This window comes from Brachyhypopomus gauderio, chromosome 7 (genome assembly GCF_052324685.1).
Source record: "Brachyhypopomus gauderio isolate BG-103 chromosome 7, BGAUD_0.2, whole genome shotgun sequence".
NCBI lineage: Eukaryota > Metazoa > Chordata > Actinopteri > Gymnotiformes > Hypopomidae > Brachyhypopomus > Brachyhypopomus gauderio.
Genome location: NC_135217.1, coordinates 31603528 through 31631123, shown reverse-complemented (window position 1 = coordinate 31631123; position 27596 = coordinate 31603528). Strand labels below are relative to the sequence as shown.

Below are 27596 nucleotides of genomic sequence, written 5' to 3'. Positions count from 1 at the left end.
TGTTTCCGTGGCGTCGTCCAGTTGTGAATATGTCGCACAATGCGGATAAATTGAACGAAGTTGTCGTTCAAATGTGGGCTAGCGCGCTAGCTTTACTTTTCCCCCCCGCTCGACGGAGCTGCGCAAGCGGGTTAATACCCGCTCAGAGGCGGGCGGTGCGCTCGCAGGGCTCGGCTTCATTTCACACGGTTACACGCCGCCGCAGACGAACGAGCGACGTTATTTTAATCAGGACGGATAGTTCCCGGTAGACGTGTGACCTCAGCTGAGATCGGCATCTGGAAATTGATGATCACGGTCATCGATTATCATGTTGCCGTTAAAGACAGCGGCTATATGGACTCGTGCTTCGCTTTCACGAAATAACATTAACTCGGTGTGGAACAAATGTCTGCCTGGCGTAGCTGCGCTTCATTCTCACGGCAGTTGTGCCTCACCGAGGTGTAAAACGCGGGGCAATAACACACAGAGAGGAGACGTGAAGGTCCTGAGGTACATTTTTACCCTGCGCGTGAGCGCCTAGACGGGGCTCGCGGGTTACCATGGCAATAACGCCCAGTTTGAAGAGCTGCTTGAATTTTCCCGCCACGGCAGCGGATCCTGTTCCCAACCCAAAATGGCGGCGCTCATTCTCACAAACTTTAACTTGTGTATTTTTTTGCGATCACTCTGTGTTTGTGGTTAAAGTGGTAGGGTGCTCCACACGTGTATGTCGCCATTATTCTTTTCATACCTGCAACATGACTTTAGAAAGCCAACACAAGACACGCAGGAGGGTTTATCTAAATACGGCACTAAAAATAAAACTCATAGCAGTGTAATACTGGAGCGTTTCCTGTGGCCACTGGCAGCATCTTGATTCTTGCAGTAACTTAATTATACGTATTTACGTTTACAATAGCTGTAGGTTTTATATGTCCATGTAACTACAGCATGCAAGGTCGAAAGAGTTGTTGGGGCTAAATCCTTTATTGGTATTTCTTTCTTTGAAAGCACGTTTGAACGTGCTAAACACGTAATGTGTTAGTGCTGCAGGGGGTGTTGGCTTTAGTTGGCATGTGTTCTGCACAAGTAAAATCGTACTAGCTACTACACAATGAGAAACAGCGTAACGTTCAACCTTTATTCCTGGAGTGTTCCCTACACCTGGCCCTTTACGTCACACACCTACTAGAAGTAGAGTCTTTATTGTCTGTGCTTTATTAAAATGAACAGCCGCAAAGGGAACACATCAGTAAGGTTTAAAGAGCTACGACATTGGTGAATCCAGTGACGCTGAGATTTCAAAATCTCGCTAATTTCTTTGAGCTGTAGTGTAGATTCATGAAGTCACACCCAACCCATTCATGGAGCCTCGTCGTGTACATTTTTTAACCTTTTGTTTCTACTAATGCGGGAAATAAGGCATGTCCAAGTGGATTGGTATACCAAAAGGGGACACAGGTTTTAACATTAGCAGGAAGTTCGTCATCACAGTGTAATAAGGTTAAGGTTCATATCGTCCTAAAGCTCTAATCGCACGCCCTCTAGTGGGGGAACTTTTAAAAGACACCAAATTTATTGAAGTTGTCTTCTGTACAGGGCGTTAGGCTTGCAATGTAGTATCATTGCTACATTTATGATGATAATCCATAAATTTAAAATAATACATAATACATACATAAATAATACATCTTGTCACGAGTCCAAGATATGACAGACGTTTTGGGGTACAAACAACTGCAGTAAAAGAAGGCAGTGCATCGACCTCCCAGCTTTCTTATTATAGAACAATTAGTATGTGCTACAGACAGGTCGTTAAGACAAACACGAGAAGTGGGAAACAAGTCTGAACTGCTCAAGCAAACCCACATCAACTCCTTGATGGTAACTGGTTGATGTGCTGAATAACGTGTGCGTGTGTTGGTGTGGGGTATGATAGTTATTCAAACTGAATAAACTGGTCATCCCTTTAATTAAATATTAAAGATTTTTCTCACAGCAAGAGATGTGAGATCAGAAATTTCTGCTTGCTAATTTGAGATCCTGATATTCAAACAAAGCAGGATTTTTTCATTTAGTTTGATAACTTAAGCCAAGAGTCAAGGAAGTCCAAAAGGAATGTATGATGACTCTTATTAGCATCATTTTGGGTTTAGGCTTAAGTGGCAAAGAAATTCTGATCTATCAAGTTTTATACATGCACAAGGTCAGCTTCTGCCTTATCCAAGGAACATGTTATATCCATAATCATATGTATTCATGCATGTGCCTATATTTGGGTTAGACTAACTATCAAGCATAAACTACTGACATCTAGTGGTAAATACAAAGAGTTCAGTGAAAACACTCTGGCAAGAAAATGATACTAGTGTTGGTGGTTAAAGATTTTGACTGGACTATGTCAGACCCATGTATGCTTGGAGCAACTGGGCTAAGTGCCAATGGTAAAAAGGCACAAACACCAGAGGTATTGGGTCCCAGTCTACATTCCCCATTGCATACCTGAGCTTCAAATCACTGCAGACCCGTCAGTGTAAGGACCTTTCACTCAATGTTTATTCATTGTGCAGTGTTCAAACCTTTTAATAAAACAATCAGTTTATTATTTTATTTCCATTTAATAATCAAATTAAAATCAGTTCCTTTAATTAAATGTTAATTTAGAGGTCATGCATTTTCTCCAGTACAACACACCAGTTTCCTTGATCGTAATAACTATCCTGTATCTTCACATTTTGCACTTGGCAGCAAAGCCTTTCTAGCTCCCCCTGCTGGAACACATGGTAATAACGGTGAACCACAAGGCGTTGGCTAGCTACTTTATCAAAGGCACCTTCCCCACTGCAGCTCTTGTCACCTTTAAGGTGCCACGGAACAAGAAGGTCCTGGGAAGCAAACGCTGTGCGGTTAGTGTGAATGTTTATCTTGTGCTGACCAGTTCTGTCACTCTTCTCACTGCAGGGTGCGTTTGAACTCATTTTCCCTGCGTTCAGCTGTTCCAGATTTGAAATGTTGGTATCAGTTCCAAAGTCCTCATGATCCCTTACAGGTCTTTGTTCAGCGTTGTTAAGATCTATTCTAGAAACATCTTCCTCTATTCTAGAAACCTCTTCTTCTATTCTAGAAACCTCTTCTTCTATTCTAGAAGCCTCTTCTTCAGTTTTAGATTCCACATTTTCCTGGTTCTTCTTTGCTTTGAGGTACTTGGACGTCTGCTGTTTGTACTCCTGTTCTAAGGCCCACACACAGATCAGAACGCGACCCCCGACCCTCAGCAGCCGCACCAGCTCCCTGATGGCAGCCAATCTTCTGTCCTAGAAAGACACAGAGATATTTCATATCAGGGTTTATCCACAGACATTTACGCTTTCATACTTCAGTCTACGATTAGCCACCCTGGTCAAGACTCTAGATTACTAATGTGAAAGGAGAATATTACAAAAAACAGATACGAGATTATTACAAAAAACCTAACAGATACACCACTATACAAAGTACTAGCAACATCTAGCTACATATGGAGTCTTATCTAGAGATTTACCCCGAAATAATTATAGTAAAACATTACCAGTCATTGAAAATATCAAGAATAGCGCTCAAAACCTCCTATAAAACAGTAGTCACCAAACATCTTCATAGAAAATTAAATTCCAATCATCATCCTACATCAAGTTAATCAAATTCTGCAAAAAAATAAAATAAATAATAATAATAATAATTTATTATTTGTAATACTACACCTGAAACCAAACTCAATCCAAATGTAGGATGGAGAGTCATACTTCATACCACAGACACATCTCCACCCAGTTTTCATGAAAACATGGCATATAACGCAGGGCAATTAAACGACTTCCTCCTACAGGACACATGCTCAACCGAAAGGTGTAGCTGGCTGGGGAGGACCATGGTACCTGGGTGGAGAAATGGTGGATGACAGCAATGGAGAGGCAGGCGTCAAAGGAGGCACTGCGTAGTGGTACGGCCAGGGCATCACACACAAACACCTGGTGCCCACGCTCAGCACAGATGGACGCCAGGTTCACACTGCGGTCACAACCAACCTGTAAAATCAAACAGTGTGCTGACTACGAACCAGCAGTGACTGTGGTATTAAGAACGCATCACGCATCTGTTTACGCTTGTTGTACGTAATGCCCGTGTATTGAGTTATCTGTCTCAGAATTAAGCAGGTTAGTTGAGACGAATTAGGTCTGCTACCCCCAGAATGAGTCACACTGCTTTACAAGCTGCATACAGCTCACTTGCATGTACATTAACCTTTGCTTAAAATAATACATTCGGGAACAAAATGTGAAATGCATAACTTCGTTGAACTTTTATAATGAAGTTTCCCTGTCAAACTGCTGGCCCTGCACGTATGAAATATCTTTAGAAATAAGGGTGTGTGTGGTTTTGCCCTTACCGAGATCACCTGTGGATTGATGCCCAGATATTTGCCGTTGCCACAGCCAATGTCACCCACCAAAGCAGCAGGTGGGAGTGACGACAGGAAGTGGCGGACGCGTGGCCAGGGGGAGTGACGCGTGCTGCTGAAGTGGCTGGAGATGTCCTCATACACACGATGAACGTACTGCTCCTCCAGACCACACGCATCACGGCCAGAAACAGGAAGTGAGGGCAGGGAGGGGGGACGCTGGCTGTCACACACAGATGGGTATGCTGCTTAACACACACACACACACACACACACACACACACACACACCAGAGATGGACAAATATATTCACGTGTACATATTCTAAATATATTCCATCAGAGAGAGACGTACCACAGTCACACGGTGCATGTCGGACTTTGCGGAAAGTGAACGACGTCCTTGTGCCACGATGGCTGAGTGTCAAGTTGCTGGGATCAGATGTTACGACTCCTGACGACCCATCATCCTTTGAAGCAGGTACCACATCAAACTTCCTAGGGGTTATCCTGCCCCAGCATGAACACACACACACACACACACACACACACACACAACGTTAACTCAATGTCAATGGCAGAGTGACATTCCACATGGGACTTCATTACCCATGAGTCCAAAGGTAACGCGCCTCCCCCTTCATCACCAGGAGACTTCGGCCTGGTAACACCACCGCCACACTGTGGCCATCGGGGTGTCGGAACTCCATCACGGTCTAGAGGGGAGGAAGCAGAGAGACAGAGAAAGCAACACAATTACAGGACCAATGTTATTTGTCATTTCCCAAATCACAAGAAAATCCACACATTTCATTGTATTTCATATATTCCTTAATCTTACAGTAATTATTTTTATTCATTTTGTATAAACATGAAGAAAATGAAAAATTGTTGACCTTTGCTCCCAGGCTGAGAGAGAGGATGGTGTCCTCAAACGCTGAATGGGTGTCCACGTGGGGAGGAATTCCTGGAACAACCAACAGACACATTACTGGGAATAAACACATGCATGCATAGATGCACATGCGTATGAACCTGCACACACACACACATATATATGAACCTGCACATGTGCACACACGAACCTGTACACACTCTTATTGTGCTCTTCCTGTTGTTATTAAATCACTGTTTTCATTGTGAGCCCATGATTGGTGAGTATGGAGGCTGTGCTGCACCCCTAGACAGCCCTAGACCACGGAGGACAGTGCAGCTAATGGACGGGTCCAGCAGGCCGGGAGGCACATGAACACGCACACACACACACACACACACACACACACACACACACACTTACCTTGCCCGCTCTGGTACTGGTTAACTGTGAGCTGGTCAGGAAGTACAGTGATGTGGCCTACAGACAGACACCTGTGCAGCACTGCGTCACACTGGGCCGGTAAACCTGTGCACAGTAGCCATCAGCTGCACTGGTGCTGATGCACATTAGACTGGAGGTCTTTACTGGCTGCATCTGGTACCCAGTCTAAACTACTTCTCACTATTGTAAAAGCCCTTCATAGACTGGTCAAAGCTTATTATTATTATTATTATTATTATTATTATTATCTGAGGTCTCAAAGAAACATTTATAGTGACCCATCTTCTGTAGTTGGCAACTTTCTACATGTCCATGTAAGTTGTATTAACTCGTCAGGACACTTTTCTATAAACAGATCATCCTTCTTGCCCGTCAAAAATGTTGTATCTACTCAGAGTGTAGACAGAAGGCTAAGCCCAAGCCCTAGCCCTAGCTCTAACCAGGCTAAAGGATGGACTTTGGAGAAACAGGTGTTTGAATTGTTATTTCTGAATTCTTACCTCCAGGTAAAGGTTTATCTTTGTCCACGTTGTTATTATCATATCGGAACTCATAACCATAATGTTTTACTCTCCTGTGCTTCAGTTTCTTCTGCACTGAAATGAGATATTCAAAAACAGTTGAACCACAAACGCTGTGGTGGTTAATACCAAACGCATCTGACTAACATCTGGCTTTATTAAAAACTGACTCTTCTAACATTTCTAGCATGTGAATTTCTAGAGTGAATCATACAATATTAGCAGTAATGAATGAGCAGACTTGACACCTCTGACATCATCTGTGTGGGACGCCCAATCCACAGCCTGCAGCAGCTGAAGCTCCTCCTCTGGAGACACAAACTCCTCCCACACAGACAGGCCAGGAGGCAGAGCACAAAGGCCACTAGCCTGACCTCCCACTGAAACAGAAATAAAGACAGCGAGAAATACAGGGAGAAAGAGAGAAATGGAGAGAGATAGAGAGAGAGAGAATGAGTGAGTCTGAAAGTCACTGGAATAAACAGGAACTCAACAGGAAAATGACCACATTTTAAAATAAGTGCATAAGTCAGTCCGGTTTACCTTTCTCAACAAAACTGAGGTACAGTGTGATGTTTTTATTGTGGCATGTGAGGACTTGTCCATTAAGGAGTCTGTGGGCATTCAGACCCTCCTCAAGTGACACATATGTGACATAGGCATATGGTTGATTAGGAGGCATGAGGAGCGACTCAACAGCGCCCCCTTTCTTTAGGAACTCCAGCAGTGCTTCTCTACTTACTCCATTACCCAAACCCCCATTGGACACCACCAGACACTGCAATGAAAGAACACCAGAATAGTTTGTGGAGGTTCGGGCTATTATATTTTTTAAAAGGCTGAGGACCTGTGTGTTCTGGCATTAACGTGTGATTTTACTGATTAATAGTGTTCTTTTTTAGGTTTAGGTTGGTACCATGTGTTTTTCATGTTGTGTGTGTTTGTACTTTGTTTTATTCTAGTTATTATGTTTGCATTTCTTGGTTTTTTTCAGTACTTGGGTTTTAAATGTGCTACATACATCTACTGCTGTTATTGTTGACAGCGCTGCTAGAAGAGGGAGAGATGCGCACACGACCCGGTCCGGTGTCTGACGGGTCCACTGACCTGCCAGCTGTGAACTCCTATCAGGGCGTTTTAGTGCTGCAGGATAAACCCGGGACCTACCTTGGTAGGCTGGGACACGATGCTAATACCTTCGTGTCTCAGTAGGGTGTGACCCGCCCTTTTCTCTCTCCGAAACAGTCTCTTCTCTTCTTTAGATCGTCTAATGTTTTTCACGTTGTGCAGATGATCCTCCATTTTGCGTCGTTGTACGAAGTCCGGAGTGCAACACGAACTCGGTCTTTGGTTCCTAGCTGCGCAACGACGGGTACGGTCTGTCTGCACTCCGCGGAAATGTGGTTTTCTTACTGTAATTCATCGATATTTCTATTCAAATGTGCTCTGTAATGAACACGCACTCTCTGCTATATAAAATAATCTCTCAGAGATCCCCACACTAATACCCTGTGTTAGACTGTGTGAGGACTTTAATGCCATTGCTCAAGTGTAACTGCGCCATTCAAGATTCTGCAGACTATTAATGTAATGCCGACTAAACACTGTTGACGATGTAAAAGCATCGCGTATTCAGCGTCCTTTGATATTAATCAAACCAAAAACCTATTATACAATGATAATTAAATTAGACACCACAATATCTACAGCAGTCAGTGGCGTGCACACATGGACGTAGTTTTGATTTCATAAGTGGGGGGGACACAACCTGGGGTGGCGAACTGTTAAGCGGGGGGGGGGGGGGGGGGGGGTGCTGCATGATCCTAGTGCTAGATTTGTCGCTATTTGAATATTGGTTTTTTTACCGTTAAAAAGTGGGGGGGACATGACTTCGTCACTACTTAAATATTTGGTTTTAACTGTAAAAACTGGGGGGGACCAAAACCGGCTTTTGAAAAAGTGGGGGGGACATGTCCCCCCCGTCCCCCCCCAAAACTACGTCCGTGCGTGCACACATAGACATCAGGTGCTAAAGCACCACCAACTCTGCCCTTTATCAACGAAAGTGCCCTTTTGAAACTGGCGGTGTGACTTTTTTCCATTGAAAACTCACGTTTAGAGAATGTTACAAATAAAAGTCAAATTTCATTCAACATGTGCTTGTAATATTTTTTTATAATGAAGTGCGCTAAAAAGTGCCCCCCACTCCCCCCGAGCACTTGCCCCCCCAAAATGTCTGTGCACGCCACTGATCTACAGATACTGATAGATACTGTCCACACTATTATGTGCTGATAACCCTTCCCTTAATGACAGAAAAACCAAACCACTGTTGATTTCAGTACAAAAATTGGTTTAGCAAAATATTCAGACTATGTAATACTCTCACCAAAAACTCCAGTATATGACGAAGTATCTTTGTGGTGATCTGGTGTACATCCCATAATGCAACAGCAGCAGAAAATCTTTCACAGATGGAACTTTCTTAAGTTCACGAGACCTTGAAATTTGGTTTGCATTTAGCTCATACTGAACACTATACTGCAGATTAACTTCTCATGTGCTGCAAATCTTAATGTGACGTTACAGTACATGTTTACATGTAAGGCTGGCAATATATTTAGCTTATATTACAATCCTGTGTATACATATAGGAGGTCAATTAACATGACCAGGAAAATCTACAGAAATGTAGTATTGGAGAAAAAACAAAATATTACCTTAAAGTATGAAGTATGCATACAACCATGTTTTGAGTTCATTTAATAAAAAAGACCAACATAAAATTGTCAGCCTATAGTCATATTACCATTGTCAGGATGACAGACAGCAAATGATTAACAAAAAAATGTCACTTTAGAAAGTAAAAGGTAATTCTGGATACTAAAGAAAGCAAAGAACAATGAACAGTTGACAAAACAACATTCACCTCATGATAAATTACACAATAACAATCTGAATTAACCATTCTGGAGTTAATAAACCAGAAAGTGTCCTACAAAAGCTACTTGCATGGACTTCTTTGTTCAGAATATTAAAAGCATCATGAGGCATTATCTTACTGAAAAAGACTTCAACACAAGCCAATAGCAGAAGTGAAGTACTGATGTATCCTCTGGGTATGAAATATAATGGCAAAGTCTCTCCCTTCAGCGAGAACCCATCTCACACACAAATTATACAAAAAAAATAAATCTACTAACAAAAAAAATCACATGGGGTATATGGTTGAAAAACCCTCTCCAACTATATATCCGTGTGTTGCCTCTGTTGGCCAAAGCTGGTGCAGCCACAGTATGAGGGAGCAGATCTATTTCTTCTGTTTGGGAGGAGGCCTGCACAAGAGAAAGAAGAATGGGGGAAAAAAATCATTTAGACGATTCAAATTCATTGCGCCTCAAATTGTTCCAGAAATACCAGTAACCAAGTGGAACGCAGATTTAAGTACAAAATCTGTTGTGCTTCAACTTGCCTGTAGATCCCCACGACGACGGCGTGGTCCCTCTCGTACGGCTCCAAGGTCAGCTGCTCCTGCGGCTTCATGTTCTCCGCACTCATCTTCTTCACCTCAGACGCGAACACAGCCTCCGGCGCCGCCGTCGAGTCAATGCAGTTCGCCTGGTCAGAGGGCAACAAGATCGTACAGTTAGAGCTTCCCAGAGAGCAGCAGGACTTTACTTAAGGAATTCAAGGATTAAAGGGAATTAATTTGCTTAAAGGGGGCAGAACAAGTTATATACGTTAAGAAATTAATATTACTATGCAATCTACAAGACTACAGCACAGCATTCAGGGTTGTTTTTACCTTGATTGAAATGACAAAATGTCCGCCGTTTTTAAGGAAGTTGTGTGCATTGATGGCTACGATTCTCGTCTGGTCGGGCTGAGCAACGTCGGCAAAAATGACATCGACCATCCCTGCAAGAGACAGCAGGCATGAGACTGACCTGGAGACACAGCCGCAGGCCCCAACTAAACCGCCATGACCTGTCGTGAAACACAGACTTACCAACCAGCATGCGATACTTGTGTGGATGCCTTGCGTCTTCAATAATGGGAATTATGTTGGTGCGCTTCTTAGCCACATTCAGTAAATCTCTTCCTGAGCGGTGTGAAAACTCCACAGCATACACCAAGCCCTCCTGGATTGATAAAAAATATACTTTTTTAATTTGTCTTGGAACTTTTTACATTTACATCAGTAAACACCAACAGAGAGCAGAGATCTCACGTACTGGGCCGACAATGTCAGACACGTGAGACACCGTTGTTCCTGAGGCGGCCCCCAGGTACATGACTTTAGCTCCAGGCTTGATGTGGATTTGATCAACGCCGCCCAAAATGGCGGCCGCCAGCTTCGAGCGGAAGGGGTTCCACGCTCTGTACTCGATCTTCGTTTCCCCTTCCTGGAAACGAGAAACACAATCGCCTGCTACTGCAGTGCATACAGAGACACTAACGTTGAAGACGCAGCCCATCAGTTTTGTTCGCATCACAACTAAACACCTTTTACACCATGAATCATATTAGCATATCATCTGCCTTGTTTATATAAATTACTCACATCAGTTCCACAATATTTAGAACACTTTACCACAGATGTGTACTATTGTAGTGAAATATTCAATATAATAAACAAAAGTTAAGGACAGAAAAACACGATATCCTACCTCAACACTTATTCTCTTCTCCCCATAGACAGACTCTCCATTCACCATATTCTTTGTCACAAGGGCGTCTTCTTTACCCCGGCAGATGAACACACCTGCGCAGGTGAAGGTGAGAGGTAAGACACAGCACACTCAATGGCGTCCACACTGTTCATACATGGATTGATGATCTGTACAGTATCGTCAAACTCACGCACCTTCATGTCTGTGAGGTTCCACAGTCACTTTTTTACCCCCCCTAAATCCCCCTCGTCCTCCCCCTCTGCCCCCGCGACCCCTGGGTGCCCCTCTGCCGCCTCCACGGCCCCTGAACCCGCCGTCTCCACCTGGGGACCTGAAGCCACCTCCGCCACCACCTAATATCAGATGGGAGGAAAACAACGCATTAGTGCCACCACATCATGAATAAGGAAGAACGTGAATCAGCCACAACATTACACAGAAGTCACAGCTGGCACGTCACAACACAGGTCACAACAGTACGTGTAGGAAGCTCCACTCACCTCTTCCTCCACGAAACCCTCCTCTTCCTCCTCTATCCCCACCACGGCCTCGGCCGCCAAACCCTCCACCAAACCCCCCGCGACCCCCGCCGCCTCCTCTCGGGCTGAAACCTACAGGAAAGAAAAACACACATTTAAGAGCTTAAAAACGGTCTGCAGCATTTTCGAGTTAATAAGACACAAATGGTTCCAGGCGCGCGCACGCACGCGCACACCCGAGACCTCCAGGACACTTTCACGAACGAGCCGCTCGTCCACGACAGCAGGCCGTTTTTCCTCTTATCGCTGCGGTGGTGCTCGGACCTCGGCGTGTGTGTGTCCCGCTGCACAGCGGTGTCCTCCGTGTTTACTGTTTGTTTATTTTTACGTGTTTATTTGTTGGTAAACACGCGTAGGTCGCTCGCGCGGCTCCTCGTGCAGCTGGTCAGCTTCGCTCAGACTTACGCGCGTTTAGTAGAAATAAACACACAAACTTCACACAACAGCGCTGAATTGTTATTAACGCGAACACACGCGGACGGACGAGCTTTTCCCCCCCGGGAGCGGCGCGTCTGGCCCGGCGTGGCGGAGTTCAGCGCCGCTGGCCATGTTAGCTCAACCGGCTAACATGTGGGGAGCCTCGTGAAGTTGTGGAAATACATCACACCAAAACCACAACCTGCGTTAACTTTAAAGTGTTGTGTGAGTAAAGGAATACATTACCAGGCTTCATGTTAAATCCAAACGACAAAAAAGTCAGATATTAATTTATACGAGTTCGCAGCTCCAACGAACGACGCCGCACTCGTCCACTTGTGGCCACATGTGAGAGAAAGGGTATTTTTCCCGTGATGCACCGCGACGCCGCCCCTGTGCGTTATGGCGCCATCTGGCGGCGACGTGCTCCACTGCAGGCGAGGCGAGCTGAACAGATACAAGTTTATGGAGCATTTTAATGCACATCTCAGACAGCTCAAGATCATTTGTTTCTGTGGCAAAAAGGCGTGCATACAGTGAAAAACGAGCAACATACTGGAAGTATAATAATGGCCTTTCGCATCGATGATATTGAGGTATTATAGGTGAATGAAGTGTGCAGTACCCTCACGCACCATTGTACTAACATACACGTATTTTTACATTTACAAGCTCCAGCAGATCATCTATAAAAACGAACGAAACGACTTCCATCTAGTTTGTAAACCTACGTCTAGATAACGTCTTACGACATATTTAATAAAGAGTCATGTTGGAAGTCTTAGTGGACGATTAGAAGTGGAAACCTGTAGGCTACTTACACAATAAATCAATACATCGCACAGACGTGTGAGCGAACCAACACCGATAGCAAAACATGAGACCGGATGTTTCATGTTAGATTTACTCAATAAATTCTGCATTTGTTGCTTAGCTCTGAACACATGAGAATTTCACCTGTATAGTTTTGAATCAAACAGTTAAAAACCAAAACGCAAATATACAAGTACAACACAATGAGGTGAAGACATGATGTATGCAACATGAATACAGACTAAAATTACCTGTGTGAAAAAAGCATGCTGAGAGTGCTTTATTTATTACAGGTTTAATAGCTAAAATAGCGAATCTAAAAAATGTAATCAATTAATCCTATTTTAAAGCAGCATTTGAAAATTCTCTGAATTCTTTGACATGGCCCAGTGTTACACCTCCATTACTGTAATAGCATTGTGAGTAACTGTATGAGCGTAGATGCAGGTCCAGTATGAGTGTGACAGTCGTGCAGACCCATAGCCTGTATTAGCACAGTTTAATTCCACAGTTCATCTTGCCTTTGCAACAACCTTCCCAACATCCTTCCCCCTCACCACGCTGCCAAAGGATTATAAGGACATTTGGGCAGGATGCTCAGTGCTTTTCTCATTCATATTCAGTGTCCATTTTTTTCACATCACCGTTGCTAACATTCTCTTCTTCCTCCTCTTCTTCTTCTTCCTGCCCCTCCCCCTCGTTCCACCTGTCCTTCGGTGACTGGGGGTTCGGGGTCTCCCTCACGCTGGCTGGAGGGGAAAGCGAAGGCAATGGGATGGCCTCGCCTTTCTTAGCCAGCTCGGCCAGCTCCCGGGCAGAGCAGGTGGGCGTAGGCGTGGGGTAGGTGTGGTGGAAAGTGTCATAGTCCACCTCGTAGAACCCCTCTTCCAATGAGAGCACTGGAGTGAAACGTTCACCCCAAAGCACCTCGGAGTCTAGGTACGAACTGCGGGCTTGACATGTCATTCCTACACAGAGAGAGAGAGAGAGAGAGAGAGAGAGAGAGAAAGAGAGAGGGAGGGAGAGAGAAAGAGGGAGAGAAAGAGGGGGAGAGAGGAGAGACAGAAAGAGGGAGAGAGATAGAGAGAGAGGCAGAATATGAAGAGAGATATTAAACATTGTTATTGTACAGTAGGGGTGAGAAAGAGCTCTGAAAGGAAGATGTGAGCATAAACATAATTTTATTGTTTAGGTTCCGTATTTCAGTAATTTGGATTTGAAGTAATATTGTGGTCAAAGTGTCAGCTTTCAAGTGCATTACTTTCATCCATAAAATCTATAAATGGAATCATATTACATAACTAATAGAAATATACTGCAGGATTTTAAAATGATACTAGAGCACACAAGCCATTAATGGTGAAGAGAGTCTCTCTTCTAAAAACGTGTTCACATTATCGCTGTTATAGAATGAGGACATGTAATTGTAATCTTAATCCGATTTGGTTCCTCACTAATGAGAGAAGATAGAGGCACCATGATGCTTCCAGCTCCACACATCTAAGACTTCACCTCTGTATTTGGCCATGAAACAGCTCAATAATGATTTCCACATGACCTCCAGTACACACACACACACGCACGCACGCACACACGCACACACACACACACACACACACACACACACACACACACACACACACACACACACACAATATTCATGTGGCAATCTTATAAATAGAATGGGAGCATTCCCATGTTCTGCTCAAGTTGAGGAGGTACATATTACCCACAGCACTGAAGCGACGAGCAGAACAAGAACACAACCAACACGCCTCACACAGCAGCTCTCTCTCTCTCCCTCTCTCTCTCTCTCTTCCATCCCTCCTTCTGTATGTTGACTTATCCTCCCGTTTCCCTCAATCAATTCCACAAAAAGTAAAAAATGGTAGTTTGTAAATTAATTTGATCCCAGTTAATATACATATATTTCTACCAATCTAAACAGCTTTTTGCAATTATTTGAAAAATGATGCAGGAAAATACATACATTTAATCAGAAGTAGGACTACATGTGAAAATCCACAGTTCAACTTGTGATCAGACATATTGTGTTGGAAATACTGACTATAATAACCATCCTGTCTCTAATAAGCCTGTACATCTTGCATTCTGGAAGCCCCCAAGTAAAAAGTTTGAATTTAAATTCTACATTTACAGCAAAGACATTTTCATCAGTTTTGACAGTGTCGTGGTTTGATCCCTCTGCTAGCACTGAAGCTTCCCATGGAAAGCGTTGTCCTTTCAGACATGTTTGCTCTGCCTCACTGCCTTTAGAAAATCCATATTCATTTAATTGTTCTAGTTGTTCAAAATACAGTTTGAGAACAATTTAACCCTTTGAATCCTTTACTGGTTTTGATAAATTGGTGGCTGATGTTAAATGGTAGTGATTAGCCAGCACTCACTGCATGAACTACATGGTCAGAACCTCTCACCATCTCAGCTAAATTAATAGCTGAAACATGGTGAACATGTGAATGGTGAACATGTGAATGGTGAACACGTGACTCATGAACACGTGACTCGTGAACACGTGAATGCTTTCATCACAAACACCACAGCACAACAGACCAAACAGAACAGGCTTCATGTATTCCCTAATGTCTAGTCTAGTGATGACAATAGCTGTATTAATGAGCTACAAATGAGCTACAGATGTATTAAAAACATGTTCTACTTCACATGCACTTGTTTCAGATTTTGCCAGAGTATTTAAAGTAATTAAAGTATTCAGTTTGACTCCTTTCAATATACCTCAGGCTACAATATTCACATGATTTTTTTGCTATTTACTGGTCTCATTTCTAATTATAGCCTTTGTAGGGCTCCATCTTACAGAAAGTAGGGTGACCTTCAGCAACAAGGACGAAAAGAAAGAAACGTGACAACTGCTCCATGCGGAAGGAAAGACAAAATGTACAAATATTCAGTTGAAGGGCCCCTATCGTGGAAAACAGATATTTCATCGCTTTATTTAAATAAAGAATTGTGAAGTAATATGTACATATTGTTACCGTTTTAAATACACCATTTACTCCTTCAGACTACACCATGCATATATGAATCGAAGCAGGAAAAATATCTAATTTTGAATGAACTATTTCTCTGACCTCATGAAAACATCAGAGAACATCTGTCCATCTCTACAGTTTAACTAGCAGTTTAGCCCAGTCTCCTTACATTGTTTGCTGATTTGTTTGTGTATCTGGACTGGACGACAGATATTGTAGACAGTATGTACTGTACACGTGGACCAGATGACATGGAGAAAAGTGAAGCCATCATGTGTCTAATGTCCACTTGAGTCTGGCAGCGTTACAACCTCTAAGTTCACTCATCCAGTGAGTCAACGTCTCAGAAGACAAACTTTCATTCAAGTTACACATCTAGTTCTTTTTTGGACATTTGTGTTTTTTATCAGATCTGTAAACTTTATGTTAAGCAAACTACGCAAAATTTATGTTAAGCAAACCACAATTTTTACACAATGTTTGTAAATCAGTTCATAGCCGTAAGGTATTTCAAGTAAGTTATTCTTTTCGCAAATAAAAAAATGTCAGTTATTTTGCTAGTTTGCTGAGACATTTGTGATGAAAAAATTAAATTGAGTTTCATTCCAGAACACATTACAGATTACAGATGCCGATGGATCATTAATATTTAAGAACATGCATTAACAAATGTGGCTGAGATTAGAGTGGTGCTTGTTTTAAAGGCACCATAAGGCCTGTTTAAGGGATAAAGAGAGACTGGAAGATGGGTTTAAAGATTAACTATTTGTAGAACATTAAACCAGACAAATGTTACAAGTTGATATCAAGGAAAAGAGACATAAGCCCTATAAGTCCTTCAGCTCCTCCCACCTCTGAGGGACGAGCCCCTTGGCTTGGGAGAGGAGACCCGATTCGCCTGTGTGTGAATGTGTATGTGACAGAACGTGTGTGTGTGATAGAATGTGTGTGTGTGACGGAGGAAGGGAGGGAGCTTCAGTAAGGGCGTACTCACACTAGGCTCTGTGATCCGGGCCCGGGCACGGTTCCCTGCCGAAGCACGGTTCGTTTGGCTAGTGTGAGCGCTCCAACCGTGCCCGGGCCCGCTTGAAGAGGTGGGCCAGGGCACGATTCGCGTGGACTCGAGCACGGTTCGCTTCTAGTGTGAGCGCTATCCGTGCTCGGGCCCGCTTGGTGCATCGTCTGATTGGTTCATTTCGCTGGAACTCAAACATGACGTCAGTGATGAGACGCTCACGTTAAACACTCATAGCGGCAAAGCGATTAGCAGACAATCGTTGTGTTAAATTATCGATAAATCTGTGCTTGCACCGTGTTTCTGCACTCTCAAAACGACTCCAAAAATACAATAAAAAGAGAATCGTGAACTCCATAGTGTTGTGCGAGCGCGCTTTTTTTCCAAATAAAGTCACGTTGTGATGACGTAAGCGTGCTCGGGCCGGGTTGCTGAAGCCAGTGTGAGTGCAGGCCAGAGGGGGAGTGGGGAGGGGGGATAACCGGGCCCCAGCACGGAACGAGCAAACCGTGCCTAGTGTGAGTACACCCTAACTAAACTTCTCTCTCTCTGCTTCTGCGTATCTTTTCACCTGAGGCATATTTGTTGATTCCTCTGACTAGCCTTTAGCTCCAGAGCTCAGTACTATCTTAGCCTCTTAGCCACACTTACCCACACATGATGGCACAGAGCACAATACCTGAACCAATTAGTCAGGTATAATTGCAGTTCCTTGTCAAGCGCATTCAGATTCAGTGGTAATTAGTGATTCCCAGGAAGATTATGAAGCTCATCCCATTGATGGCACAGTTAACAAGAGGGATCTAGACCCCATTAGCAGCCAGCATAATGACTTTCCGTTTCTGTGTTGACTTGTTCTAGTCTGTAAATATTTAAACTAAATAGTATACATGTGTATTTTATTTTAGTATAAATGTATTTTAGTCCTGTATCCAGATCTCTGTGCTCCCCCGTACCAAAGCAAGTTTCTCCACTACTACTTTACCTGTGGCTTCCACCATGCCCTCGAGAATGACCACTATCTCAAACTCCTCTCGAGACAGCTGCTCCTGTGAGATCTCCCAGAATGGGCTGCTCTCGCCGAACTCATGGCAGATGATGAGAGGAGACACGAGGAAGAGGCGGTCGTCGCCCGTGTCAAAGCCCACGTTGATGTCCGTCTGGTTCAGAGGGATGAACTCGCCTTCTTTGGTCTGTTTGGAGCGGATCAACTTTGCGCGGATCGACGCCTCCACGATGTGTGAGTTGCGCAAGTCCCCCACACGAAACATCAGGCACAGCTTGCTGTCCCGCATCGAGATGACGGCGTTCTGCGAGAACATCAGTGTCTCGGCACGCTTCTTGGGCTGCGAGATCTTCACAAACATGCAGCCCACCATGAAGGCGTTGACAATGGAGCCCAGGATGGCCTGTACCAGCAGCAGCACGATGCCTTCCGGACATTTCTCCGTGATGACGCGGTAGCCGTAGCCGATGGTCGTCTCTGTCTCGATGGAGAAGAGGAAGGCGGAAACGAAGCCGTTGAGGTTGTCGACGCAGGGCGTCCAGGTTCTGTCGCCGGCGTGGTCGAGGTCACCGCGCAGATAAGCGATGAGCCACCAGATGAGGCCGAAGAAGACCCAGGTGGTGGTGTAGACCAGCGTGAACACCAAGAGGTTGAAACGCCACTTCAGGTCTACTAACGTGGTGAAGATGTCTGTCAGGTAGCGGTATGTCTCACGCACGTTGCCATGGTGAACGTTGCACTTGCCATCCTTCTCTACATAGCGTTGTCTACGCTTCTTCAGTTGACAGGCGGGGCCATCGAGGCTGGCTCCGCCCCCGGCCACACCCCCCACCACCATAGTCCGATCTGTGGGGATCTGATGTAATAGTATGAAGACATATTGTATGACAGGATACAATATGGAGCAGAAAGAAAGTGTAGAGAAATAGACAAGACAAGAGACACAATACAGAGAAAGACACGTGTACATTAGTGTTAGGAGACGTTTAAAGAGGTGAAACAAACAGGCTCTGAGATCACACTACATGTGCAGACCCACTGAGTCATGTGCTCTCTGTGCCAAACGTGAGAAACTACACTCATCTGTAATACTCATGCTCTATCACAACAGTGGAGAGATCCCACTCCAATATCCCTTTCCTGTAAAAAAATACTGACATGATTGTGCTCACTTCTAGACAAAAAATGACTAATCTTAATATGCATTTGCTTTACACTGATGTCTGTCATCTGTGCCAAAATATATCACTGACAGGAAACAGGAAACAGGCTCTGGGTTCTGACTGGATGCAGAAATACCTTCATGATTCTTCTGAAACACTGAGAGCTCACAAGCTGAGGAGACTCACCTTGCTGCTGTTCCATTTCTTTGGCAGCTTGCTGCCCTGTTTCTCCACATCCTGTCCAATATGGCCCTTTACTCCGCTCATGACCTCCAGGCCAGCAGGGGGAGTGCTCAAACTATGAAACAAAGATACACAGACAGAATGCCAAGCCTGGAGTAATTAACCATGAACTGATAGATGTGGATGTCCATATAAGCAGTCCTAGAGGGTAGCCCGTATTCACAGCTCAGTATTGAGTTATTTGTAATCTTCTTACCTTTTGGCCAGTTCTGTGGATAAAAATTCAACACAAGACAAGACAATGCTCTTACTAAAGACCCCAGCCATCACCATGTCGGTTTGTTTTTATGACGTATCAAAGCTGTAGGTTGTTCACGGATTTGCTGTGTTAACCAATCATAAAAGAGCATCATAAATCACTTGTAATTACTGCATACTACGCACCAAAAGTAACTGGACAGTGGCACATTTAGTTATTTCTGCTCTTCACTACAGTACACTGGATTTGAAATTAATGTTAATGTTAAGTGAAAAATCCCAACTTTACCGGGCGTTACTGGTTGAACCGTGTATAGGAATCATACACAGCAGTTTCCTTGCCAGATAAATGTCACAAAGGGTGAACAAAAGCTATAAAAAGAAAGCTCTAGTTACATTTCTTGACATGAAAACTGATCACTAAAAACTGATACATGTCCAAAAATAAGCACATCAGAATCAACATGAATGTGCAGGTGATCTTAAGAACATGTGATCCCTGTATTTCTTCAGCATTTCTCTTATTGTGCTCTTCCTCACCACCACCAAGCAACAACACTAGTTTACATAAATAACTATTATGTTTATTGTGATGTCCAGCCCAGAGAAGGTCTCCTGTTTTCCCCATTACACCGAGTAGCCTAACAGGCAGAAAACAATCAATCTGCCCCCAAGGCTCTTCAGTCCTGCTACACAAGAGTGATACAGCTGTGTATCAGATCAGCTCTCAGTGCTCCAAACCCCCCAAACACCACCTACACAAATATGGCTGTCCAGCTCCTTCAGCCTGGTGTTGTTAATTAAATCACTGTTTTCATTGTGAGCCCATGATTGGTGCATGTGGAGGTTGTGCTGCACCCCTAGACAGCCCTAGACCGCCCTGGACCGCCCTAGACCGTCCTAGACCGCCCTCCGGCACCACGGAGGACAGAGCAGCTAATGGACGGGTCCAGCAGGCCGGGAGGAACATGAACACACACACAGACACACGCATACACACACAGACACACACACACACACACACACACACACACACACACACAGAGCCCTTCTGTTTATTCTTATAATTAAGCTCAATAAAAGTGAGAAGCTTCCCAAAAGAGGAAGTGATGTGGTAAAGAGATGGAGAGTATTAATGGGGTCATAGACACTGGACAGATGGCAGATTCTGCCCTTTAAGGACACCCCTAAAAAGAATGGCCCCCTAAAACAGCTTAGCTTTCCTCAGGTTTCACATGATCTAGTCTGAAAATGGATTTTCTTCATTGTTCAGAAATAGGGCGGCAAACCTTCATTACACCAGGAAGCACGCGGCAACTTCCAACACTTCATATATGTCTTCATGTCAGTAGCAGCCAATCAATTCACACTGAAAGAAGGAAAGTCAGGCTGAGGATGAAGTGGTGAGGTGGCTGCCAAACCTCAGAAGTCTGCAGAGGACAGAACGGAGGACCGCAGAGCTCCACGGACCAGAAGTGTCCAGCACGGAGCAGCACAGAGCAGCACAGACCTGCTGTTTCATGGGCTGCGCTATGACGTCACTCTGTGCTGAGAGATGGCGTGTGGGAGGGTCAGTGGAAAATGCCACCAACTGTCTGGGCCAGTGGGAGGACACGTCTGCTCCACTGTGTCCTCACGGAGAAACACTCAAATGTCCTTGACAGGATATGTATGTTCCTGTCTTTCTGTACATATGTGTGTGTGTGTGTGTGGTGTGTGTGCGTGTGTGTGTGCGTGAGGCTGTGTGTGTGGTGTGTGGGCGTGTGTGTGTGTCTGTGTGCGTGTGTGTGTGATTTCTGTTTTGTAAATGTTTTTTCTTCATCATCGGTTTCATTAAACACAAATAGTGTGAATCAGAGCAACAGTGTAGAAGCAAGGCATACGTCCCTGAGCATTATGAGTGCATTATGGGACAGTAAGGTTCAGTGCTTAAAGCACTTAAGAGCCCTTTGTAGTTTCCATCACATCCTCATCCAGGGAAGACAAAACCAGAGGGAGAGTGAGGGAACAAGAGATAGAGAGATAGGGAGAGGAGAGAGAGAAATAGGGAGAGATAGGGGGAGGAGAGAGAGAGATAGGGAGAGGAGAGAGAGACAGACAAGCTAAGGATTGAGATGATTGAGACACTTTTTCCCCTTCATTACCCACAGCTGCCCTCACAACAGTTGCAAGTGAACATCGCCATCTTATTACTGTCAACATCTGCTTCACAATCAGTGCTGGAGAAGCCTGTCCCTGTCCAGAGGACGAATCGTGTCCCTGTCCAGAGGGCGAATCGTGTCCCTGCCCAGAAGACAAATCGTATCCCTGTCCAGAGGACGAATTGTGTCCCTGTCCAGAGGACAAATCGTATCCCTGTCCACTGGACGAATCATATCCCTGTCCACTGGACGAATCGTGTCCATGTCCGGAGGACAAATTGTGTCCCTGTCCAGGACGAATAGTGCTGCATTCCATCTGCATATCCGGTTCACTGCATGGGTCACAGATACAGTAGCAGAGTTCAGCATGATGAGTCTGCACCCACACAACTATTTACATAATTACCTTTCTACATAATTTCTCTGTCTTGGAGATTCCACCATTCCCCCCAGTTCCCTGGGAATGCCGTGGTCAGCCTCAGGAACTGACGGTTCTCAGCGGTAGCTGTTCCTGGACCCTTCCTGCAGCTGTGAGGCACAGTGGACCCATTAGCTCATTTATGTAAAACTAGTTCAACTGCCACTACAGGATGAGGGAGCAGGGAACCCACCTAAGTGGTTTATAAGTGAATCACACTATTTCTCCTGCGTATGAAAGTGATACAGTGGGCAAGCAGAATGTTATGAAAATTCACTTCTGAAACAAATAGCAAATGCATTTAATAATTTAATCACTGAATGTGTCATATAATGATTGAACCTAATTAATTTTGATTAATTACTGCTTTTAAATGTTAATTTATTAAATCTGACAATTTAATGAGCAACACCACTCCTGTCATCTGCACCTCCACACAGATGACGGATTTGGATTCATGTGTTTTGTATTCATGGAACAGTTGCTTCACTTGATTGCTCATGTTGTGATCGCGTCTTCCAGGTACGGCACGAGCGCTGTAAAAGGTGGCAATGCGCTAAACCAGCCGGAGCTGCAAACGAGCCCCCAAAGGTTCTGTCTCCGGCTCTCCATGCGCAACACCTGCGAGTCGAGCTCTGAACTGTGCTGTGTCCAATCACATCTGCCCTCAGAGAGCCATTTGCAGTGTGGTCCAATCTTGAAACGATGAAGAGAGTCAATATCTAAGTGAAGTAGTTTCCAGTAACAGCTGCCACTGATGTTATAGGGGGACAGAGATGAAAATACTAATGTTAAAAATGAAAGAAAAACCCCTCACTAAATCACTAAATGGCAGCATGGCTAAAAGCAAATCTATTGTGTGATAGTTTTAGAGGGAAACCTTAGTATAATGAAAAGGATAAAGAGAAAACCAGCAGCTATGAGCTAATTATGCACTCATTGAATTTATAACACCATTTCAGTACCTATTAAAACACTATCTTCCAATACCACAAACACTTTCCTTCAGAATCACACACACACACACACACACACACACACACACACACACACACACACACACACTCACAAACACACTCACAGACAAATGGAGGGCACTCCGTTCATCACAGACAAAAATAGATCCATATTTTCAAAGCTTTTGGTTGACCAATACCATCTCCATTAGGAGAAACATGTGGTATGGTTGTGCAATGCATTATCATTACATCATCATCATCATCATCATCATCATTTTCAATGGCTGCATCCAGTTTCTGTCCCCACAGTTTTGATATAAAGGTGACCCTGACAAGTGGACATTGTTAGCAACATCTCTGTTCCTCTGTGGATTTGTCAGTGAACTGAGAGTAATTTAGAGGAGTTTAAGCCTTTTCACAAGTTTGTTCCCCTGAGAAAAAAGGCCGTCTCTCCTGGGAAATTATGGCTTCCTCCCCTCAGTTTTGGGTTTAATTACAGCTCCGGGTGGTGTCCTCTATTGCAGATTTCTCTTATTATAGGATTCTGAGGATGGAGCTTTTGTGCTGGACTCAAGTTTATCAAACAGAAACAGGACAGCAGAAGAGAGCTGGTGGATGTGGTGAACTTATGCTGATCTGTTGCACTGGCAATGGTTCCTACGGAGACAAGCACCTTCTCTGCCCTCAGGATCTAAATTCATACTCAACAGGCATGAGTAAAGCAGGAGTACTCCAATACTCCATCTCTGTACACAAGCGTGGAGAGATGCTGGCAGGAAAATCTCATTCAGTGAGTGTGATTAGATGTTTGTTTTATTGACAGGCCACCAGTGATCGTTTTAATGTTTCTATTTAAGACTCAGATTGCTCCTTTCTGATTGTGTTAGGAGAAGAAATCTAACACTGATTGCTTTTCCTCTTTCTACTGTTACTCTCTACTTCATCCAACATCCAGGTGAGATCAGGAGGAGAGACGCCCATGATTCTAGCTTACCCAGATGGGGCAGTGGCATGTAGGAGGGGCCCATGGCTGCTCCAGGGTCATGACAAGCCTGTTACCATAAAGGTGTAATTCCTGAAAGTGAGAAGCTCCAGGCGACAGAGAAAACAGCAGTGCAGTACATCAGCTCTGACACACAAAGTCAAGATTACTCCCTGTAAGACTCATCTTCCATTAATTAGAATGGCAAGGTGTGTAAGGAGACGCCCCGAATATGAGTTGGGAGATAATCAGTTCAATTAATGGTAGGGAGGTTTTAGCAACCTCATGCTAATTATTAATGACCATAAGCGGGTGCTCAGTATCGAGAGCAACACCTCTGCTGAGCACAGGCCAACAGGGATTTAAGCAAAATAAACATAATAGTGTGTATATTTCTGGAATGTGCCCAATTAAACCTGCATTAGTTGTGCATTTCTAGTTAGGAAGCTTTGGAGTCAGAAGCTGGAAAGTGCTTTAGAACTTGGGAGAGATCTGGTAACCAAACATCTGTAGCTGCGTGTGAAAGACGGCATGAAAAAGACTCTTGTCTGGAGACTGTTGTGAGACAAAAACATCCACAGAAGCATCAAAAACCTGAACTGACCCATACAATGAAAATTCTTTGATTACACCTTGCAATAAAATGAGGTCTGCAGAGTAGTGATGGAGACCGGGTCTGTTCTCACAGAGTTTGATAGAGGACTATATGAGTTTAAACAATTATCACATCTGAAATCTTTACCTTAAATCATCAAATCACTAATATCTCATTGCTGCAATTACTGCATTCTCCTAATAAACACATCCACTTGCTCCGTTCTCACGGTCCCTGGCCACAATTCTGCTGAAAGTGTACTTCGCTTGACATCTTTAAATGTCTTTATTATTAGTCACACTCTAAAACATATCTGAAATAATCCCAATCAAATTATGCGGCTGGAAATGGTAGATTATCTCAATGATGTAGTGTAGTAGTGTACTGGGGTAAAAAATACCCAACTCTTTATTTGAGTAATTTCACTAATGATGCATTTTCTCCGGGTAATTTAGGCCTACGTCTGAGACAAACGTTAGTTCACACACACAACACCGTGTGACCCGCAACAAGCGCTCAATGGCAGAACCAGAACACACGAGACTCCGCTTATTAAAACCCAGTGATATGAATACCAGAACATCTTGATGAAATTCACCACCCGAGGTGCAATATAGCCCGTGAAAAGCACAAGTGGAAACAGTGAGAAGGTATACTTATCCTCACCGTTCCGCTTTAAAAACCAATGATTCAATCAGGTTGAATGGAGAAGAGGACGAGAAACACAGACTTATTTAAACTGTTAGTCAGCAGCACTGATAAGCGGCTCGGCAGACCTCGCGCATTCGGTTTATTTCACAAGAACCACATAAACAAGGACACCTGTTTACACCTGTAATTCAAGACACACCTCACACCTGTTTACACCTGTAATTCAGGACACACCACACCTGTTTACACTTGTAATTCAGGACACACCAAACACCTGTAATTCAGGACACACCTCACACCTGTTTACACTTGTAATTCAGGACACACCTAACACCTGTTTACACCTGTAATTCAGGACAAACTTCACACCTGTTTACACATGTAATTCAGGACACACCTCACACCTGTAATTCAGGACACACTTCACATCTGTTTACACCTGTAATTCAGGACACACCTCACACCTGTTTACACCTGTAATTCAGGACACCTCACACCTGTTTACACCTGGCGCATGTGAGGTGTGAGTGAGAGTAGATATTCTCCACTAAAGTAGATAATAACTTTAACACAAACTAAAGGCGTGTTGCCTTCACGTGGGCAAACATGCTGAAATGAAACAAGCCACAAAAGAAACAAAACATTTGTAAGTAGGACATTACCGTGGAAAAATAACGACTTCATTTCGCCTTAAATAAACTAATGTCTGTCATCAAGACTGAATATCTGACTCACTTGTTCGGGTTAAGTTAGGTCCTCGCTTCCACACGGGTTTCCAGTACCTGTCCCAGTTTGGACCATCTGACAGAAGGATGGTGTTTTTCCTGCACGCTCTGTTCTGCGCAGCGGTGTTACCCCAAATGTCCGGTAGAACCGAGCGGAGTCGCGAGCGCGAGGAGTCTCCGCTTCACCGTGCTCCTCCGCGCGCTCACGTACCACAGCGAGTCTCACTAAAGCCTCCGGTTCCCTGGCAGCCTCATCCACTGCGATGCGAGCTGTCGGAGGTCCCGCAGATGATATCCACACTGGATGAATGAGGCACCGGAGGCGGGACGTCAGATAACCGAACTACCGCCGTTCCGTTGCTCGTGCGAACAATGCGCAAGACGAGCGGACCCGCCGCGCGCCACGGTAGTACACCCCTCCCGCACGCGCGCGAGGAGGACCAGGGCAATATTACTACAGCTGACCTGTGACCACGGACGTAATTTTGGGGGGGGACGGGGGGGACATGTCCCCCCCACTTTTTCAAAAGCCGGCTTTGGTCCCCCCCCCCAGTTTTTACGGTTAAAGCCAAATATTTAAATAGCGACGAATCTATGTCCCCCCCACTTTTGAAATCAAAATTACGTCCATGCCTGTGACTGATGATGTTCAAGTGGCAAAACAGGCACAAACAGGCATTGTTTCAAATTAAGGACGCGCCCAGTAACGCAACAACGCATCTATAACCTATTTATAACACATGAATACTTTTAAATACATATCTAAATGCGTGTAGCATACAGGCAAAGTACTGAGACCACAGCAAATGCCAAATACAGAATATCCTAGCTTACTGCTAAGGAAATAATACATGCTTAGGTTGTTAAACTAACCTGCTGCTAGAAATGAATTTGTTTACTGTTGTACAAGCGTATATGAATTTAAATAGGTCTTTAATCATGGATTAGATGGCTACATATGCCCTTGTAGAGCTTGTGTACTATTCTTACTCCGTCCTCTCGCAGTATAAGATGGAATTTTCCAGCATAACCCTCATTCAGAGATGAATTTGCTGTCTTGTTCAAACTAGCGTGTCTAATTGAACTCATGAGACCTGTACATTCTGATTGCATCAATAATTTATGCCCATGCACCCCTACTGAAGCTTTTGCAAGGGTTTCCTGAAAAAAAAGAACAATGTTTCTCTGCTTTGTGGATTCTTTACAGTCTCTAACAGCTTTTTATGATGCTTGCTCTCAAATTATGTGATGTCATATCAAATAGATTCGTCACTTCACAAATCCGCATCACTGTCTCTCCTCCTGCTTAACATGGGGTGAGGAACAGGGACAGGGCGTGAGATCATAGACCTCTGGGGGGGGGGGGGGGGGGCGTGTGATTGGCTACTGCATGGCTCTGGGGGGCCTGGGGAGAAACAGGAAGTGCACACATGCTAGAATGATCTTAAAGGGCAGGAGGCTGTGTGGCGCCTAAAGGCATAATGCAGGTCGACTTCTACATCTGTGTCTGCCTGTGATCCCAACGCTACGTTTGCATTTGCTAGAAGAGGATGGAGCTGAGGTCCTTAGGGAGGAAGAAACAGCAGAACAGCAGTTGCAAAAAAAAAAAAAACTGGATTTGCATAAACTTGTGAAAACTTTAGCACTGTTGAAGATAGGGCAGGCTTACCTGTCAAAACATTTGTTATGATTCATGTACAGAAAATGAGTAATTACTGTGGACAATATCAGGTTGCTCTCCAATATTACAACAGGGCTTTTGGAATATTTACAGACCCAGGAGTGT

At 44.2% G+C, this 27596-nt stretch overlaps 3 protein-coding genes across 4 annotated transcripts; all 3 read right to left on the bottom strand.

The window, feature by feature from the left end:
- Nucleotides 1-2520: 2520 nt before the first annotated feature.
- alkbh8 (alkB homolog 8, tRNA methyltransferase) lies at nt 2521-7643 on the bottom strand. 2 transcript variants are annotated; one of them, XM_077013255.1, is made up of 11 exons: nt 7426-7643; nt 6802-7036; nt 6507-6638; nt 6238-6333; nt 5717-5821; nt 5316-5386; nt 5029-5135; nt 4775-4929; nt 4409-4665; nt 3897-4046; nt 2521-3296 (listed from the first exon to the last, which is right to left on the bottom strand). In XM_077013255.1, the coding sequence occupies exons 1-11, from the start codon at nt 7558-7560 to the stop codon at nt 2643-2645; spliced, it is 2097 nt and encodes a 698-aa protein (XP_076869370.1). In that variant the 5' UTR covers nt 7561-7643; the 3' UTR covers nt 2521-2642. The 2 variants fall into 2 exon arrangements, with proteins under 2 accessions (XP_076869370.1, XP_076869371.1); XM_077013256.1 differs by having other exon boundaries at nt 7280-7560.
- Nucleotides 7644-9004: 1361 nt separating this feature from the next.
- fbl (fibrillarin) lies at nt 9005-12275 on the bottom strand. Its single transcript, XM_077013252.1, has 9 exons — nt 12134-12275; nt 11432-11542; nt 11126-11284; nt 10929-11023; nt 10494-10664; nt 10268-10400; nt 10064-10176; nt 9731-9876; nt 9005-9593 (listed from the first exon to the last, which is right to left on the bottom strand). Exons 1-9 carry the CDS (start codon nt 12141-12143, stop codon nt 9569-9571), a joined length of 963 nt encoding a protein of 320 aa, XP_076869367.1. The 5' UTR covers nt 12144-12275; the 3' UTR covers nt 9005-9568.
- A 487-nt stretch (nt 12276-12762) lies between these two features.
- kcnj21 (potassium inwardly rectifying channel subfamily J member 21) lies at nt 12763-26192 on the bottom strand. Its single transcript, XM_077013251.1, has 4 exons — nt 25821-26192; nt 19085-19196; nt 17715-18591; nt 12763-13668 (listed from the first exon to the last, which is right to left on the bottom strand). Exons 2-4 carry the CDS (start codon nt 19163-19165, stop codon nt 13310-13312), a joined length of 1317 nt encoding a protein of 438 aa, XP_076869366.1. The 5' UTR covers nt 19166-19196; nt 25821-26192; the 3' UTR covers nt 12763-13309.
- Nucleotides 26193-27596: the final 1404 nt, after the last annotated feature.